The 19,689-nt window shown below is 35.9% G+C and overlaps 1 protein-coding gene across 1 annotated transcript; it reads left to right on the plus strand.

The window, feature by feature from the left end:
* Window positions 1-200: 200 nt before the first annotated feature.
* On the plus strand, window positions 201-15,337 carry LOC139150401 (carboxypeptidase A4-like). The gene is made up of 6 exons (XM_070722746.1): window positions 201-1,428; window positions 1,910-2,011; window positions 7,967-8,139; window positions 8,871-8,966; window positions 9,209-9,307; window positions 11,588-15,337. The coding sequence occupies exons 1-6, from the start codon at window positions 786-788 to the stop codon at window positions 11,759-11,761; spliced, it is 1,287 nt and encodes a 428-aa protein (XP_070578847.1). The 5' UTR covers window positions 201-785; the 3' UTR covers window positions 11,762-15,337.
* The last annotated feature ends 4,352 nt before the right edge of the window (window positions 15,338-19,689 follow it).

Genomic DNA, 19,689 nt, shown 5'->3' on the forward strand with positions numbered 1-19,689 from the left:
CTATGAGAGTTGTTTTATTCAAAAAAGTAGTTCATATGCTTTATTTACGTCAAAAATAGAGAGAAAATACTACTCAAACAAACAATTTTTAGGCTTTAAGGTTATGCTACATCGTAGCACACGACATTTTACAAACTGACCACATGCGAGATTTCTACTACATGTACGAGGCAGAGGTTTCCCCTGCGCACAACATCGGCGCAGTAACAGAGACCGACGTGGAGTTTGTACTGACGAAGAGACGGTTATCAAGCTAGCGGGATCAACTTCACTCTGTTTTCCATAGCCCACGGTAAAATGACTCGATAAATTTGTGCAGTTACTGTGTGTTTGATGCTTAAATTATCGGCCGATCAAAAGAAGGAAAGGAAAAGGGGAAATTCGCCGAGTATTCTGTTACACTTTCGCCAAGACTGCAACATACGCTGTACGAGTCCTGGATCCCAGCATACTGTTGTCCACAGACCAGCTGTAGTGTTTGCACCGTAAGATTTCATCGATCTCTACACTTTCCAAAATATAGCAGGGTAACTCAGCTTTGTTTTTGAAACTTCGTTATAAACTTTATCAATCTACGGGGGTTTGCAATCTGGAATTTTAAAAGAGGAGGATATTTTTGTGTTTGTTTTATCACGTACTACCTTGGTGACCCTGAAAGCAATTTTATAAGTTCAACAATCAATGTGTCATTCATTAACTCACAACACCTGACTGGAAAGTGTATGGAGCTCGATTTGTTTTGGTGGGATTCAAACAAGGCGCAGGCGTCTCTGTAACAGAAGGATATGGAAGAAAGGACTCGAAAACAACCTCCAAACTTTGTGACACTCTTCATTCTCTTGTATTTACAATGTAGCCAGTGTGGGGATGTTAAACCAAAAACGGAAATATATTTGCCGGATTACAGTTACTATCACAACATGCAAAGATTGGGTCAACACTTGGAGGAAATAGTCTCAAGGAATCCCTACTACTTAAAGTTGGAAAAGGATTATATTTCACGTCAAGGAAGACCTCAGTATATAATTAGGATGACAAATTTTTCAGACAGTCACAAATTCACAGGGTCATACAGCCTTTCTCAACATAAACCAAAAATATTACTGTCATGTGGGGAACATGCAAGAGAATTCTTTCCCATAGAAAGTGTGATATACTTACTTCAAAATATTACAAGTGGTCTGACTGCTTCCAAAGGAAGTCACCAGGAAAACTTCAGTAGGAATGTATTATCCAAATTAGACTTGTTCATAATTGCTATGGTGAATCCAGATGGTAGACACTATATTGAAGAAACTGGAAATTATTGTTGGAGGGGCACAAGTACAGGAGTTGATCTCAACCGGAATTTTGACTGGCTGTTTGGTGGGCGTGGCAGTTCGGGAAATTCTAAGGATGAAGAATACAGAGGGGTGCATGCATTTTCAGGTTTGTGTTCAGTCCTGCAGTACCATGCAAGATATACAATTATTCATACATGGTTACTATTCCAGTAACTGTGAATGACATTGACCAGAGCCCACTGGAAGCATCTACATGTATATATGAACAATTCATTATCTGAATCAGGACTTTTGCTAATGTTATGTCCACCATCAATTCTTGCTACGAGGTTCTCATCATTTACCATACAAGCCATTGGACATTGTGTTACCCAAATGTACAGAGCTGCAATAGGGTAAAACAAAACAAACCAACAATGATAATTTGCTTGTGTATGAAAGTGAATCTATATTGATCATGTCTCCGTTCACTATTAGTCTTTGGAGGGCCTACCTTGCCCTTCTTAGTATTGCACACAATTACAAACAATAATTTGTACTCACATAAGATCAAATTCGACAAACCACTTTCATTACTGAAAGCCTATAGAACTGCCATAATATTTATGAATTTCAATTTTTCACAGAACCAGAGTGTACAGTATTGACAGAGATTACAGCCAAGTACAAGTTTGATGTTTTCATCTCTCTCCACTCTGGCATCAGACAAATTTATGTGCCTTTTGCAGGTAAGATGGTTACAAATAATACAGGATAATCTTCCAGTCTTCAATGCTGCTACATCACTGTATGGCTGTTTGCAAAATAGCATAATCTAGTAAACTGCATTGTCAGGTTTTGATGATTTTGGACAGACTTTCATAAAGGGATAGAACAGCATCTTTTGAAGTGTGTATAGTTATCAATATCATTGTTGTCCAGAGTATCAAATCATAGCTGAGTGCAGTATAATATGATGTAATTTAACAAGCATACATGTATTGTGAAGTTTTTGTCATTGCCATGGGAATAGGATATAACTGTAGAGGAGTGTACATGTCTTCTATTTCTATTGAAAATAAGCTAAATGTTTCTTTCATGCAATGTAATTATCAGGTCATATATAACAGATGATATGGTTTGGGTGTCTAGCATTCCTTCATGTTTACTGACTCAGTAGTGTATTACTGGTATTATTGGTTAGTTCATAAATTACCAAGAGATGTTCCAAAAATATTTAGAAAAGAAATAGTGGATGAATCAAATGAATGAATGAATGTGTTTGAAACAGTAATTTGCATGATTCCACTCTAAATGAAAGGTTTTTGCAATTCTGAATTCTATATTTGAATTTGAAATTGAAGATTCCACTGATAGAATACCAGGCAAGGTCAGGTCTGGTAGCTCATAGCGTGCATTTTATATAAGCAATAAAGCACACCCAGCAGTGATATACCACAAGATTTTGACCAGTTCTTGACGTAAATCATGAGCAATAGCGAGTGTGTGCATATATGAAGTGAACTGGTCAAAATCGAGTGGTATACCGCTGCTGGGTGTGATTTGATCTTTGCTCTTGCCGAGAGCTCGTGCATATGCCAGCCGTGATATATTGCGAATATACTATGGTTCTTTTCACATCTTGACTAATCAGATCGCTACATTTGTACCATCAATACACTGGCATGATATAATAGTTTAAACGTGTATACACACAAGATATTGGAGACAAAGAGGAATGTGTATGTGCATTATCATATCTGGCTAGATGCATATTTTTTGTAGTTGCAAATATCAGTGTCATTGTCTATTGTTTAATCCTTTTGTGAACTGTAGAAAAGAGTACAATATGAAGTATTCTTATTTAATAAAGATGAGAACATGAAAATTGACATGATAAATGTAGTTTGTGCCTAGTATTAGCTACTCAGCTAAATCCATAAGTCAGGACATTACATCTAGTATTGAGATCTCACTGGCATGGTGCACGCGGCAATTGATGATGGAACTTTGTGCAAATAGTTTTATTTGTTAAATGATTAGGCATTGTTTGAATAATAAACAGTGATGAATTGCCTGAGGTGTGTCTGAGGTACAAAAGTTGGGTATATGTGAGCATAGACCCTAGAGAAAAGCTAGGGTCTATTATGTAAGGAACTCTTTAAGTCAAAATGTCACTCACTCTATCACAACCATGGTTTGGCCAAAACCTATGGTTATCAATGAGTGAATTCAGGGTGAACAGCTTAAAGTTGTTTTTGGTGGAGCATAGTTTGTATTAGTATTGGTGATATCATGTCTGAAGAAACATAATAGATAGATGATATTTATATGTGATGTGGAAACATTTTGATACCTGCTGATATGTCTGTTCTTTCATTGTCATCTGTTCTGTCATTGTCATGTTGTTATTGCCTCTGCTTATGCACTTGAATTTCCTCCTGAAAAATGATGGACTTCTGTTTATTAAGTCTTACTTTCATCATTTCCTATTCAAAAATTTATACTTGTTGAAACAAGGTCTGCATTCCATTTTCCTTGATGAATACAGTATATTGCTAATATTGATAATGTACACAATGAAATCTGTAACACCTCATGTATATGACTTCTTGTTTTCACAACACCAATTACTTTGAATCTCTCAGAAGTTTGGTACTGGTAATCCTAATAAAATGTACATCATGTGATGTGCTCTGATTTTCTGTTAGCACTATGATATTGCTCAGTTGACTGTGAAAGGACAGCAGTCTCGAAAAGTTGTGTAACTCGCGTATGTCCCCACATGATTCATTTCGTCAGAGATACATCTTGTACATATAACCAGTATCCAACAGACCGAGCCGTGTGCCATAAGTTGGCATAGTACATAAGAATAATGAAACCCCATGGCATTCATAGCCAATTACTAAGTAAAGGGACAAAGTTAGTGATTGACTTCAAGGGTACTTGATTGACATAATTTTTAGGCTGGAGTCCTTTCACTCTCAAATGAACAAAAAATAAACAACTTTGATGGAAAACCGGAGCATGATGCTAGCCATAAGTTGTGGGGTATGATACCAAAACTGCAGAGCAGTTCCAGACAACAATACAGAGGAAAATACAAGTAGTTGTCATCTGTTGTAGAAAATGAAAATCAGCAATCGGGCATAAATGAATTCGAGAGAGTTTGTACAGAGTAGGTTCTGTTATTGGACATTCTGCCTGTTGACTTATCAAATAAATAAATGAATTAATAAATAAATAAATGGCATTATACCTGTTGACTCATGAAATAAATAATGAATGAAAAATAATAGATAAACAAATAAAGTAAGAAAGAATTTGACCATAATCCTATATGTTTGGGCCATCCAAGGCATCTTTATTGTTTCTCAAATGTTGTGGGAATTCAAAGTATATCAGCAGTGCAGTTACAAGACTATGAATTTAAGTTCAAATGAATGCAAGAATTATGTAACTGAAATTTAGGTTAATCTCACCTTTCTTCTTCTAAAATTGCCTTAGAATGACTTGTTACATGGGTTAAGATTCAAAAAGTAAAATCATTAACTGTGTAAATCTGATGATATTACCGAATTGAATATTTATGAGAATATGTTTTACAGTCAAATCGGGCTTCAAGTTTTTCAGGTGCACCTGTCAAATAGTGAAATTTTCTCATATGAATACTGAATGAAATGTTACATGACTTTGTTTCTTTTCTTCAGTATACATCAAACACTAAAGCTAAAACTGGTTATTTGCTCATCCTATTTCAGGTTAAATTATTCAAAATTATTTCAAAATCAATTAATATAATAACCAGAAGGTTACTATGAAAGACCACTGTAACATACACCTCACTGTCAAATCAACTTAGTGAAAATCATGTACATTGTTACACCATGTGAAGTCAGTGAAAATAATGTTCATATATTTCTGTAGAGGTCTCTAATGGTGTTATTTATTCTTTAACTGGTTTCAAGCATCTTGACCTGAAGGTGCCTTCTAAAACCTGACAGAAACACGGTTAACCTACACTTATCCAAACATGCAACCATTTAAATGCACAGCGAAACAGGTCATCACTCGGGATGATATGAATAGTTGTAATGTTGATCACCCTAACAATTTTCCCACAATACCTCTGCTGTAGTTCTTTGTTAAAGTCATGAAGGCTGTGATTCTTACTATTTACATTGTGAAGATTAGCATTACACGCTTGATGATAGATTTTGTGACATTCAGGGTCATGAGAGAACTGAACATGATTTATTTGATAAACGCCAATAAGTTAGAATATTGCCATAAATAACAGGTAACAAATCTTGCCTACATATACAGAGCAATAAAATGTTAAATCATGATTACATTATGCATGTATAGTGTACAGTGATGAAACAGGTAATGGTGCATGGACAGTGTTATGAATTCAGTGAGTGCTACATATGTAGTGCATAGAACTCATGTCATCACATCTGTGACATTACAATTTATTGTTGATGATATCATTAGAATGGAAGTCTTGACTGTTTGTATGGTGTTTTTCATTTGAGATTTGCCACTAGCACAATTATTGAAATTTTGGTATTAATTAAGCAGAGTTATGGTTATGTCAACAACTGTAATGACAAGATATTTCCCCCGTCAGTCTTGACAGGTTTACTACCAGTATTATATCCCATAAAAGAGTGTGGATAATTCATGCTATTATGAGGGTTACTTGTTTGAGATTTCATTTAGAATAATCAAACAATAATGTTTTTAATTTTGGAAAGCTCTCTTGGAAAATAACTTGATAATGGGCGTACCACCAGTATATGTAAATGTAGCATCAGTTTGATTTCTTTGAAAAATATGAATCAGGTATTTGTAGACTGACTGACTGACTCATGACATCTGTGACATAAACTATTCATCAAAATTTTGAAAAGGAGGGTGTCACAGTGGATTCTGGGTTAAAAAAATTGTAACTTGCCTGAGCAAGTTGAATACATACTATATCAATATTATTTTCATTGCTTCACTGTGTTTGATGATTGTATTCATCTACTTTCATGTCTAAGGTCACCAAGGTTATAGGGAATCTTCTCTCAGCTATGATTGTGTTTTCAGAGTTCAATGGAACTGCTAAGTGCTTACCAGTACAGTATTTGATAAAATAGGTTTTGTGTAACTGAGTAATTGCACTGCACTCAGTTCTTGTGCTATTTGATTGCAAAAAATTGAAAAATTCAAATTATGTCTCAGCAATTCCAACATAACTCCATTATGTACATCCAATACGCTTTAATTGCAAGCTGTGGCTCTGAACAATTACAAGAATACTTTTCTTGATCAAACAAGTCATCGTTGATGACACAGTCCCCACTTGTTAATGGGTACTTTGATTACAGGTCCTCAGAGAGGATAGAGTCCTCTTCATTAGGTCTGTGATAAAAATACTTTTGAATAAATTCGCTTGACACATGTCTGAGTCGTAGTTCAAGACATGAAAAAATCGTAATAAAATGCCACACGGTGGCCATATTGGATCGTATCACAAAACAAATGAATTTGCATATGTATGACATAGGTCAATGTCCTTGTACCACTTGGATTAAAATCGGTTGAGATATGCCTGAGTTATGGCTTTGTACATGAAAAAAATCACAACAAAATGGCCGCACAGCAGCCATATTGGATTGTATCACAAAACAAATTAAGGTGCATATATATGCCATTGGTCAATGTCCTTGTACCAACTTTGAATAAATTCGCTTGATACATGTCTGAGTTATGGTTCTGGATATGAAAAAACGTAATAAAATGGCCACACAGCGGCCATATTGGATCGTATCATACAACAAATCAATGTGCATAGCTATGACATTGGTCAATGTCCTTGTACCAACTTTGAATAAAATCTGTTGAAACATGCCTGAGTAATGATTCTGTACATGAAAAAATCATAATAAAATGGCCGCCTGGCGGCCATATTGGATTGTATCACAAAACAAATTGACGTGCATATGTATGACATAGGTCAATGTCCTTGTACCAAGTTTGAATAAAATCGGTTGAGATATGCCTGAGTTATGGCTCTGTACATGAAAAAATCGTAACAAAATGGCCGCCTGGCGGCCATATTGAATCATATCACAAAAAAAATTGACATGCATATCTATGACATTGGTCAATGTCCTTGTACCAACTTTGAATAAAATCAGTTGAAACATGCCTGAGTTATGGCTCTGTACATGAAAAAATCGTAATAAAATGGCCGCCTGGCAGTCATATTGGATCGTACCACAAAACAAATCGACGTGCATCTGTATGACATATGAAGTAATCCTTGTACCAAGTTTGAATGAAATCGCTCCAGGCATCTCTGAGATATCTGCGTGAACGGACGGACGCACGCACGCACTGACGCACGCACGCACGCACGGACATGACCAAACTATAAGTCCCCCGGACGGTGTCCATGGGGACTAAAAACTTGCACAGAACCAAACTCCAGTACAAAGCAAATTGATTACTGGTTTTTTTGTGAGTTGTTGGACTATCCCAGTTTGCCAAAAAAAACACACCTTTTACAAGTCTTTAATACAATCAGTAGTAACAATTCAGAGATATTGATCAGAACAAATATTCATCTGAAATTCCTTTACATGACTTCACTAACTATGTCATGTTACCGTATCATTTCTGACATGTTAATATTCCCTTTTTTACAGATTCATTGTCCAAGAAAGAGAAGAGAGTTCCATACAATGCTGAGGCACAGCTTGAGTTAGCTCAGTTGATGTCCCAGTCCACGCCTAATACCTTTACGTATGGCATCGCTCACAAATTGAATGATTATGTTGCTGATGGTACCATATTTGATTACATGGCAGGTGTTAGACAGGTAGGAATGCCCTACTCTCAGTTCATGAAAACTGTAAAATACATTATTTGAGTATATTTTGCCGTGCACAAAAAAAAAACCAAGAGTGTAATCAGTGAATTATAATGTATTATGAATCAAAGATGGCAAGTTCATGTACAATTCATAGTTACTACCCCTTTCACAGACTTTTTCTGCCGGCACATGGTGTCTTCAAAGAATTTTCCTGAAACATTGATTGGTTATCAACTGCTTGTCTCAAGAACAGTGCATTCAGACACGTATTATCAACTATGCTTGTACACTTCCTCAATGATTGAGCCAAGAAGACTAACATTCTGTATGTTTGTTTTCTAAGCCATACAGTGCATACATGTAGCTCAACCATTGATCATTGATACAGCAATGTGGCTAAAAGTCAAAAGCATTGCTTCTTACTAGCAGTCAGAAAATTTTATAAATAACAATGGGTAGTATTCTACCTTTCCAATGAAATGCTATGTTTGCCAGTGAATGTCATTTTCTTTAGATAGGTTGTTCAAAATATTTCAACAACTAGATGGTCTTAAAAGTTCATGTCCTCATATTACAAATATTTTGAAAGAAGTCTAGCATTTTAATCACACAGATTTTATTCACAGAATTCAATGTTAATGATAATGTTCTGGATGTCACAAGTAATCATGCAACTTAGAAAAAAAATTGAAGATTGTTGTTACATTAAAGATGTGGTTATTTTGATTTCCCCACAGATACCATTTTCATTTGCAATAGAGCTGTGGGGAGAAGGAGATCACAAGGGTGCCCGTTGTTTTGATCTTTTTAATCCAAAAAGTGAAGATTTGCAGGTAAGCTGTTTTTCTGTATAAATCAGGATTTAGCTACAACTCTTTGTTAAAAATGTCAATATTCATCGATGTAAACATTGTATAGAAGACATTCAACATTTTCCTGTTGTTTCCCTGTATATTGAAGTCACTGTTTGCCAAATGCTCAAAATTTAGGAAGGAAGTATGGTCTGTATTTTTGATGACATACTTTTCCATTTATAATCCAGGATTACTGATTGAAATAATTGTTTGTCTTGCAGAAATCCTTGGAGGAGGTGCATCCTATTTATGAAACATTGTTTACGTTTATTATTGAATGGAAAGAGAAACAACTCAAAGAATATTTTAGCCAAATAGATGTAAGTATTTTGTTTACATACACTGTCAAGATAACCTTTAATAATCTTGCTCCAGCTGTAACAATATTGCAGTGTCATTTAAGATGCAAAAAAGTAACAAATCCAAATTGTATTTCCCATAGAAAGTGAAAAAGTGATAGGATTTTGTGACAGTCAAAGTGAGCAAGGCCAATTAATGAAGTTGATTTGTGATCTAAAAGCATTCATAATGCCCATATTCTTTATATAATGTTGTAGTGTAAACATTTTGGTAAAAAAATGTGCCAAAATGGAAAATAAAAGTGTACCAATGTTCAGAGGACAATTCATGAAACTTCTGGTAATGTGTTAGTGACAACACATAGAAACCATGTACAGTGTTTTGTACTTGTGTGTGTTGTAGTATTTGTGAATTCTGCTGTTTTAACAATGTATATACCTATCTGCATTCAATACATAGCAGTGTGAATGAAGTGATGTAGAACTGCTGTTTTAACAATGTATATACCTATCTGCATTCAATACATAGCAGTGTGAATGAACTGATGTAGAACTGCTGTTTTAACAATGTGTATACCTATCTGCATTCAATACATAGCAGTGTGAATGAACTGATGTAGAACTGCTGTTTTAACAATGTATATACCTATCTGCATTCAATACATAGCAGTGTGAATGAACTGATGTAGAACTGCTGTTTTAACAATGTATATACCTATCTGCATTCAATACATAGCAGTGTGAATGAACTGATGTAGAACTGCTGTTTTAAACAATGTATATACCTATCTGCATTCAATACATAGCAGTGTGAATGAAGTGATGTAGAACTGCTGTTTTAACAATGTGTATACCTATCTGCATTCAATACATAGCAGTGTGAATGAACTGATGTAGAACTGCTGTTTTAACAATGTATATACCTATCTGCATTTCAATACATAGCAGTGTGAATGAACTGATGTAGAACTGCTGTTTTAACAATGTATATACCTATCTGCATTCAATACATAGCAGTGTGAATGAACTGATGTAGAACTGCTGTTTTAACAATGTATATACCTATCTGCATTCAATACATAGCAGTGTGAATGAATGTGATGTAGAACTGCTGTTTTAACAATGTATATACCTATCCGCATTCAATACATAGCAGTGTGAATGAACTGATGTAGAACTGCTGTTTTAACAATGTATATACCTATCTGCATTCAATACATAGCAGTGTGAATGAACTGATGTAGAACTGCTGTTTTAACAATGTATATACCTATCTGCATTCAATACATAGCAGTGTGAATGAACTGATGTAGAACTGCTGTTTTAACAATGTGTATACCTATCTGCATTCAATACATAGCAGTGTGAATGAACTGATGTAGAACTGCTGTTTTAACAATGTATATACCTATCTGCATTCAATACATAGCAGTGTGAATGAACTGATGTAGAACTGCTGTTTTAACAATGTATATACCTATCTGCATTCAATACATAGCAGTGTGAATGAAGTGATGTAGAACTGCTGTTTTAACAATGTATATACCTATCTGCATTCAATACATAGCAGTGTGAATGAACTGATGTAGAACTGCTGTTTTAACAATGTATATACCTATCTGCATTCAATACATAGCAGTGTGAATGAAGTGATGTAGAACTGCTGTTTTAACAATGTGTATACCTATCTGCATTCAATACATAGCAGTGTGAATGAACTGATGTAGAACTGCTGTTTTAACAATGTGTATACCTATCTGCATTCAATACATAGCAGTGTGAATGAACTGATGTAGAACTGCTGTTTAACAATGTGTATACCTATCTCATTCAATACATAGCAGTGTGAATGAACTGATGTAGAACTGCTGTTTTAACAATGTATATACCTATCTGCATTCAATACATAGCAGTGTGAATGAACTGATGTAGAACTGCTGTTTTAACAATGTGTATACCTATCTGCATTCAATACATAGCAGTGTGAATGAACTGATGTAGAATCTATAACAATAGCAATAACAAAGTACACTCATAGATGTACAGCCCATGTTGACATTTTGAATGAGGGATATTACATCATTCTTGGAAGAGAAGCACAGAAATAAGACCTTTTAGGAACAATTTACAAAAATGGGAAGTACAACAGGTGTCAAATGTTAAGGGTATCCATATACAGGATTACCATTCTGTTCATTGTCTTGATTTAGATACAATACACATACATTAAAATCAGTTTTCTATGAATTTCTATTGTTTTCTATCACCAATGATTGACACAATATCATTTACTGCTTTCAGGAACCACCCACAGGTCTGTCATTTGCATATGCCATCGTGGCATTCATCATCCTGGTCACAATATTCCTTTCTGTTCAGCACAAATTACCCTACTACTTAAGACTCTATCACAGAAGAAGGGTTGTCAGTCTTCGTTCCCTGAGTTCTACATTTTCCGTCATGAAGATCACGTAGTATCCCGTAAACCATGAGTTTTTCACATGACATTAGCAGTTGAATATCTTTGGAGTTGAATCACTCAGATTTGATCTTAATGATGGTAAATATGCAATGGCATTATTGATTTAATTTTATGAATGCAGAAAAGGATGAAGAATTTTGGGCTTTGTACGTGGAGTTCTGTTTGTATATTTCAATACACAAACATAACTTTGCTAGATGTACCAGAGTATTTCTCTTTCAGTGGAAAGCATTAAAATAAGTCAAGATATATGTATTTACTGTAAATTCAGATTCTATACTGTCACATCATTCACTGAGCTATGTTGTTTTATCTTTCATTGTAATGTTGTGTCACGATTCAACTGAAATTGTTTTGTTTCATTGAGAGAGCGGTCAGCAAAGTGTAAGAGTATCTCCTCATGACTTTATTAATTTAGTGTGTGCTTTATAAAGTTTATCAGTCTAGTATTTTAGTTTTTACTTTGGAACTCATATCTGATCCAGAATGCAAAATTACAGGGTGCATATCCTGCAACTTCTGTCACTTCAAAGGTGCAGTGGTTGAGTTGCCTGGCAGTATTCATATGAGATTAGATCATCAAGGTTGACAACTTCAAGGTGGAAGATACCAGAGCAAATTCATATTGCAAGTTGTATGTATACCTTCATTGTACATAATACTAGGCCAAGGTTATATTGTTAGTTTGACAGAAGCTGCATTGGCAAGATTTCTCTGAAGAAGTCAAGATTCCTGACTGCGTCACAAAGATTTAAATACATTCTTGTGAATGGCAGGATTGTTAAAGTGCATGCAAATGTTTGAAAATTCTCTGCAATTTGTGCAAGTATTCTTCCTGTTTCTGTAGCTTATCATGTTTTCACTGTTTGAGAAATCATGGTAAACACACAGGAATGGAGAGAGTAGATGTACTTACATTTCGGAGAAAACAATTAGCTCTTAGGACATATACTTAGATGAACTTCAGCATTTGAACAGGACATTATTTCCAAATTTTACAAGACATGTTTTCCATGAAAGAATAAATGAAGATTGAATGAATTCAATGAGCTTGTGCATTCTCACATGGAATACATCCAGTCTGTTGTGAGGGGCTGTGGATAATTACAACATTCACATGACAAACTAAGGAGGGGGAGGGAGTTTGGCTGCATCTTGATTTATATCATGCACCGATTTACACTCACTGTACATGTATGCCACATTGGATTCTGCTCTTCCAAACTTTCATCTAAGATAGGGGTTTTGAAGTCAAGTGCAATGAGCTTCATTTGTTATGCGAGCATTTTAATAATTCACAGTTGCAAAGAGGTGGCATGTATTACTTTTTGAACTTTTGCATACTGGCGTGTATGTAAACACAGATAAATGTCAACAATGGTATAAAGTGAACATATAGTATACTGCCCTGTATGGTATAAAGTGAACATATAGTATACCGCCCTGTATGGTATAAAGTGAACATATAGTATACCGCCCTGTATGGTTGGATATATTCCACATCCAATCAGTATATTGACTTGCTAGGTTAAAACGCTCCAGAAATCACTCCACCTAGCATTGGTGCAATGTTGCAGGCAAGTTATAATGTCCATGTATGAATGGTTACTCATGAGTGAGCATACCCCGGTAGTATAGTTAAGTGTGCTGTTAACTCAGAAACTGTTCTGTTATTATTCTTTGTGTTGAGAACACTTATTTTGAAGCTTTTAACAGTTCTTTTCAAATATCATCTTTTTAATACTTATTTTGCTGAAGAATATCTGAAATGAAGGTCTGTGAATTTCCTCACATCAGTGGTAGTTACAAAGTCCAGGCATTAGGGGAAAGTTATCGGATGATAGGCAGCTTGTGTGTCCAGATTTTAAACTTCAGTTGAAATGATTTTAAGAGTGCAATGTCGACAACATATCTTTTATCATGTTCATTTTATCAGTCAATCACTTTGGTTTGATTGTCTTCAAATTTGTTGATTCTGCAATTAGTCCTACGGATGTGTAAGATATTTTATAACACTGTAAATTGTAATTTTCTTTTATGCATTTGAAATGAATTAGTTCATGTATATTTGTAATATTAATGTAGTGGCAGTCAAATTCCAATTCAGACTTAGTTTAGCATTATTGTTGAAATGTCATAAAGACGTTGGCTTGCATAGACATGCAACATAACAGCAGCACTTTCCATGAGTTGTAAACTATTATTGTCAGTTGAAATGAAGGAAGACACTTTGTGTTCTTCTAGATTAAGTCTTCTTAGGAAAAACTTATAGATTACTTGTATATCTCTACATGTGTCCCAAAGAGTCATTTTTACAACATACTAAGAATCAGGACTGAAAATTGGCTCATGGCCAGCTTCTGATGATTTACATAAGTTTGTTTTGTTTAGCAGTGAGATCCAGTATGGAATTTAATCAGCCATCTTCATAAAACTTTAATTACCTGTGTCCACAGCTTTTCTGTAGACAGCTCTCCCTCAATAATGACTCGTGGCATATCACTTTTCTTTATGCTACAGTTTAATGTTGCTGCCACTCAACCGTTTTATGACAACTTTTTCACATTTGTTGCTAAGATTTTAATTATCGCTCAGTATCAAATGATATTCTTGTACATTTGTACAAGAATATCATTTGATACTGACCTCTGCACACATAGGGCTGTCTGATTGCCATTTTGTACAGTATTTTTTCTCTCTCAGTTTAGTTCTACAGATTTTCTACAGCAGTTAGATATATTTTAGGGCTGTCACAATGGTGATCTGTACATCTGTCTATGCTTTGAACAATTACTGGTGAGGAATTTTACACTGGTGGAAAAGGTCCATTTAGAATTAAACAAAGATTTTTATCACTGTGTCCATGGAAAGTTTATGCATTTTGACCTTATATATCTTTTCAGAGATTTTTAATGTTTGAAAATGCACCAGCATGTAAATAACAAACTTTTGTTTGTTTGTTGTTTTCTGTGCCATGTTGAGATTTCCGAAATATCAGTGTCTGTCAACCATGTATTCTTGAGTTTTTAACGTGTGACAGGTACCTTGTTGCTGTAATTTCTCAACCATGTTGTGTGCAATGATTCTTTTAGAGATAGTTATTTGTGAAATCATAAACCCTCAGACCCTGGCACTGATCTGAGACCAGATTCATGGCACATAATGTTAACTTGATTTTGAGACACCAACAGTGAAAGTGAAGGTTTTACTTCAACAAGAATTAACCGTTAACATCTTTTTGGTTACCACTTTATTGCCATACCAGATATTTTGTTTGGTTGGCCATTTAAATTTGAATATCTCCAACAGAACATTTTAACAAATTATGATGACAAAGATACAAAGAATTGTCTGTTGGACTTTAAGATAAAAACCCCGCCCATCATATTTTGACCCCGTGTCACCTTTGTATACATTCCAATTGTTCAACTTTGTGACACACTTCATCTCATGACTTCATGATGATTTTTATAATAAAGCTGGCATAGTAATGTCTATAGTAGTTTGAAGGGTAGTGAATATTTATTATTTGAATAAAAAAGAAAGTTTTTTGAGATGAACTTTAAAAATATGTGTCTTTATTTCTATCAAGTTGCGTTTGTTTTGATCATTAGAATTTGATGGACGGATATCATAAATGGATACATTCCATGGATCAACAAACTGGAATGTTTGAAACAATGGTTTGAACTTTGGCATTCCATCGAAACCAATGTAATAGGTGAGTCTGGGGATTGGTCTGTTCACTTTAGTGCGTGTCTTGAAAAAGATATATTGGAACATTAACACAATCAGCAAACAAAGTTGAAGAAATTCATTTTGCCAACATCGATGTCACAACTGAGTTTTCAGAGATGACACTTTTCCACCTAATTGATTCATAACATGTATGGACGTGAAATGTTATCATCAACTGCATGAGTAATTCTATTTTGATTCTTTCGATTTAAGCTTACTGTTTCTTTTTGTTTGTAAAACTTGTGTCTACCTTCCGTAAAGGAATTTACTGTTGTACAGCCTCTCAGCTACAGGTTTTCACATAGTGACCCATGGAAAAAAGCGTTACTCCATCCTGTTGTTAATAGTCTATTGTGTCGTAGACGCCAGAGTCTTTAGTTCTGTGTTTGTAACCCTTAAAAACATATTTTTCGAGCAGAGGGATCGAGTTTATGTGATGTTATATGACAATCAAGAGGTTTTGTGTCCATGTGTTCAATCCAAACTGAAGTTTAGGGTATAAATTTGCTGATATAAATCTGCCAACTCATAGCAGTTACCTATCGGGTCAAAATACATCTTGGAAGAATACAGAGCTCGGTAGTCAATGTGAACTTAATAACTGTACACTGAGAACCTGTATTCCTAGCCTTTTTTATATTTATTTATTTATGTCATACATTGTACACGATATCCAATTTATGAAGCAAATGAAATCATTAAATTCGTTTTTGGCATTACGTGCGCATGATCAGTTCAGCAGTGTGCAGTTGCCGAAAATTGAATGTGGCACCATTTATCGGGTACAAGAACATTTTGACGTAAGGGCGGGGAAAAGAACTACTTTTGTGCCAGTAATACCATGAGCTGATCTTGCGAAATTTCAAGAACTTCACAAATGTTGTCCAGAAAGAAAACATTTCGTCTTCTAATCAAAACACTGACTTCATTCGGCACCACAAGGACCGCTCGACAGATTAACGCACTTTCGAAGTCGAACGGAAATTTTGGTCGCGCCTTGTACTGTTCAATGATCGGCTCCAACTCATCCGCGATCCGCGGCACAGAGATAATGTCGATTTCGGCCTTTGGAGAAGAAAAGAATAACTTCATCAAGTGTAAAAGAAAGTCCGTCTTGAGTTTGCACTTGTCAAAGCCACATGGGGTTTGTACATACAGTGCCACTTTGAAGCCCTTCGTAGGCGCTATACACAGCGCCGTTATGTAGTTCATACACTCGTCGTACTTCTGTGTGCTTCTGCTTCTTCTTTGGTCAGCTGCAGGGTATACCTTGTTTGGCTTAAATAACGGAAGTCTCTTCTTTACTTTATTTTTTATCGTATTTTTGAGTAAGTTAACCCTTAGGTTACTGGAATCAGTTGGCTTCAGTAGTACAGGTGCCAAACTCTTGGTTTCATCACGCTCATCGATATCATGATTAAAATATTCGTCTTGTTTGTTGTCTGCAAGATCGCAGGCTATTAAATTAGGGACGCTCACACTGCGTTGATTATCATCAGCCACATCACTTTCCGTGAATTGTCCACCTTCAAAATCAAGTTCATCTTTCAGGGTCACACTATGTGGGGTTTCTTCGATGGCGTAAAGGTAGTCCATCTCACGTGAGTTCACATCATAATCATCGAAATGTTCTCTGTGATAGAAGTTAAGACGTTCCATCAACGTTTCGATGTCGTCTCCCTTTTCACTGTTGATCTGAGTATCTTCTTTCGAAATTGCACTTGTCGTGCGGGATGTCGATTGATTTGGAAAGGGTATGCTGACAGTCTGAAATGACAGTGGCCTTACTGATTCTTTAATCTTCTCAAAAGAGCATGAATATTTCTGCCCGTCGCCAGAGTAGAGGAAAAACATGACTTGGTCATCTTTCGGAGTAACTTTCTTTTTCTTCTTGCGAAACGCTTGGCTGAAGCTAACCGACTTTTTCGGTTTTACCCTGCTCAGACGATCCTTTGACGATTTGAATTTTATGAGTTCGCCTAACATTTCGTCGGTCGCTTTCTTGTTGCGTGTCGAAGTACCCACAATATCAAAGTTTCCTTTCTGTACATCTAACAGAAAATTGCGCAAGTCTTGAAGATTTAGATTTTGAAGAAATTCATCTTTGTCTGGATCGTGATCAGTAGGTCTGATGTCTCGTCTGACGCTTCCACCTCGTTGATACTCAAATCGAATGTTCTGTTGATCTTCTGGAGTGTCGCGTTGTACAGTAACAGTTCTATGCGAATCTTGTCTGTCGCTCGAAACGCGCAAACCCTTCTGGTACTTCTTATTGACAACGCCGAAGAAGCAAGCCGCGATCGACAGTGGTCGACTGTTCTTAGCCAAACGCAAGCCAGAATGTCCAGACATTTCATTCATAAATGTGTATGTCTCGTATATAGAACTAGATAACTGGATGGCGTACGGTTCGATTGTTTCTAAAAGTGATCTGTCGAGAAGTGACCATTCACGCAGATTAGATTCATCGATATAATACTTGGACGAGCTTGGTTGTAATTCTGGTAACAGATTTAGGATAGAACCAGCGGCTGCACCGGGAATTACGAAAGACGAAAAGGACTGGGCTGATGCGATTGCTTGGGGTACCAGATCGTGCTGGTTTTTGTTGTGTGATTGCGACTGAGCCAAATTCAACAGGCTTGGTAGTGGTCTGTCCAACACGTTGCGCTTATCGGCATTATCCATAAATCCCTTTGAGTTTGCGAATTTTATTAAGCGTTGCGCGGTGAATTTGTGGCTGATGAATTACACATTGTTGGAGGCTGAAACTGTGGAACCTTCACCAGCAAATCAATTCACCTACCCCTTCGAATGAAAAAGAAGAAATAATTTTGCATAAGCATACTAATATCTGCTGTTTAGGCCTATTTACCGAAAATCAAAAGTGGTATTGTACACAAGTAAAGAAGCCATTTGTGATGAAAGCAAACAACACACACAGGCAACATCGGTCAAGTGGTGTCTAAACTTTGAAAGAGTTATTTCTCGTTTACAAAGGAAAGAGACAACGTCGAAAACGAGGAAAACTTCTAGATAACAATCGGAACATTACATGTGGTATAAAGTACTTCTTCGTTAGTTCTTGGCCCTTGAAAGGGTTGCTTCGTTTATACAGTGAGTTTAATAAAATTAGTTTCTAGAAAGTAAGAAGGAAAGATTAAGAAAACCCTACGCCCACCGAATTTCAATTTGTTTCCTTTCATGTAAATCGAACACGATGTAGGTAAATACATTTCCCATCGCCACTTGGCATTGTATTCAAAGTCCGTCAAATGACAAATATTTAAAGCAACTTACACTTTTACAACTTGTATGCAACCAAGGCACTGCGTTGTCAGAGACGCGTAAAATACCGACTTTACGCGGTGGGCATTATCCGTTCTGTATTTCTTAAATTTTGGCTCTAGAAAATAAATCAATAAATAGGAAGAAGATGCGATGTAAAGTAAATTACCATTACACCATGTGTCATTTTTGTCGGTCATTAGTCGCGGTTTTTTCCTATCGTAACCGAAAACGTTCTTTCTAATAGAAATGGCAACCTAACCATTATCGCGTGTTACTCAGAGAAGTCCTTTGTTTTACATGTAATTGAAACCATCGGACACGATAAGATAGCAATAATAATAATAATAATAATCATCATCATCATCATCATCATCATCAGCTTCATCATCATCATCCTCATCTTCATCGTCGTCGTCGTCGTCGTAATCATCATCGTTATCATCATCATCGTCCCAACATACCGTTATGACATCTTACATTAAAAAGAAAATGATTGCAGGAAGTTAAAGTTGACCATGTTCGAAAAAAAACCTGGCAGTTCTTGAAAAGCACTGAAATAAGGAATAAGAGATGTTGCTTTCAATATTTGGTGTCCGGTGATATGATGAGAAAAATATCCTTGAAATATTAAATTACCAAATGACTACATTTTGAAATAGAGTACGTTGTGTTTTGGTGGGGATTTCTCTAAGATTTGTCGCGAATGCTGACTTAGTCGTTCACAAGTCGAAAAACCCCCCAAAGTTTCGTTAAATTTTATGAACGACCCCGGACTGTCAGCGCTATGAGTTCTGAATCAATGCAATGTAGGCCTAAGCTTTATACTGGTAATTTATTTTGATACTCACATCACATCGGGAAGTATGGGCTGGGTGGCGAGAAATTTTCCGCT

Source organism: Ptychodera flava, chromosome 14 (assembly GCF_041260155.1).
Source record: "Ptychodera flava strain L36383 chromosome 14, AS_Pfla_20210202, whole genome shotgun sequence".
NCBI lineage: Eukaryota > Metazoa > Hemichordata > Enteropneusta > Ptychoderidae > Ptychodera > Ptychodera flava.

What these genes read in the sequence shown, in the direction of transcription:
- LOC139150401 (XM_070722746.1), top strand. Translation starts at nt 786, where the DNA reads ATGGAAGAAAGGACTCGAAAACAACCTCCAAACTTTGTGACACTCTTC. An exon ending in ACATGGCAGGTGTTAGACAG is followed by an intron (nt 8,140 to 8,870) that starts GTAGGAATGCCC and finishes ATTTCCCCACAG; the next exon opens with ATACCATTTTCATTTGCAAT. An exon ending in CAAAAAGTGAAGATTTGCAG is followed by an intron (nt 8,967 to 9,208) that starts GTAAGCTGTTTT and finishes TTTGTCTTGCAG; the next exon opens with AAATCCTTGGAGGAGGTGCA.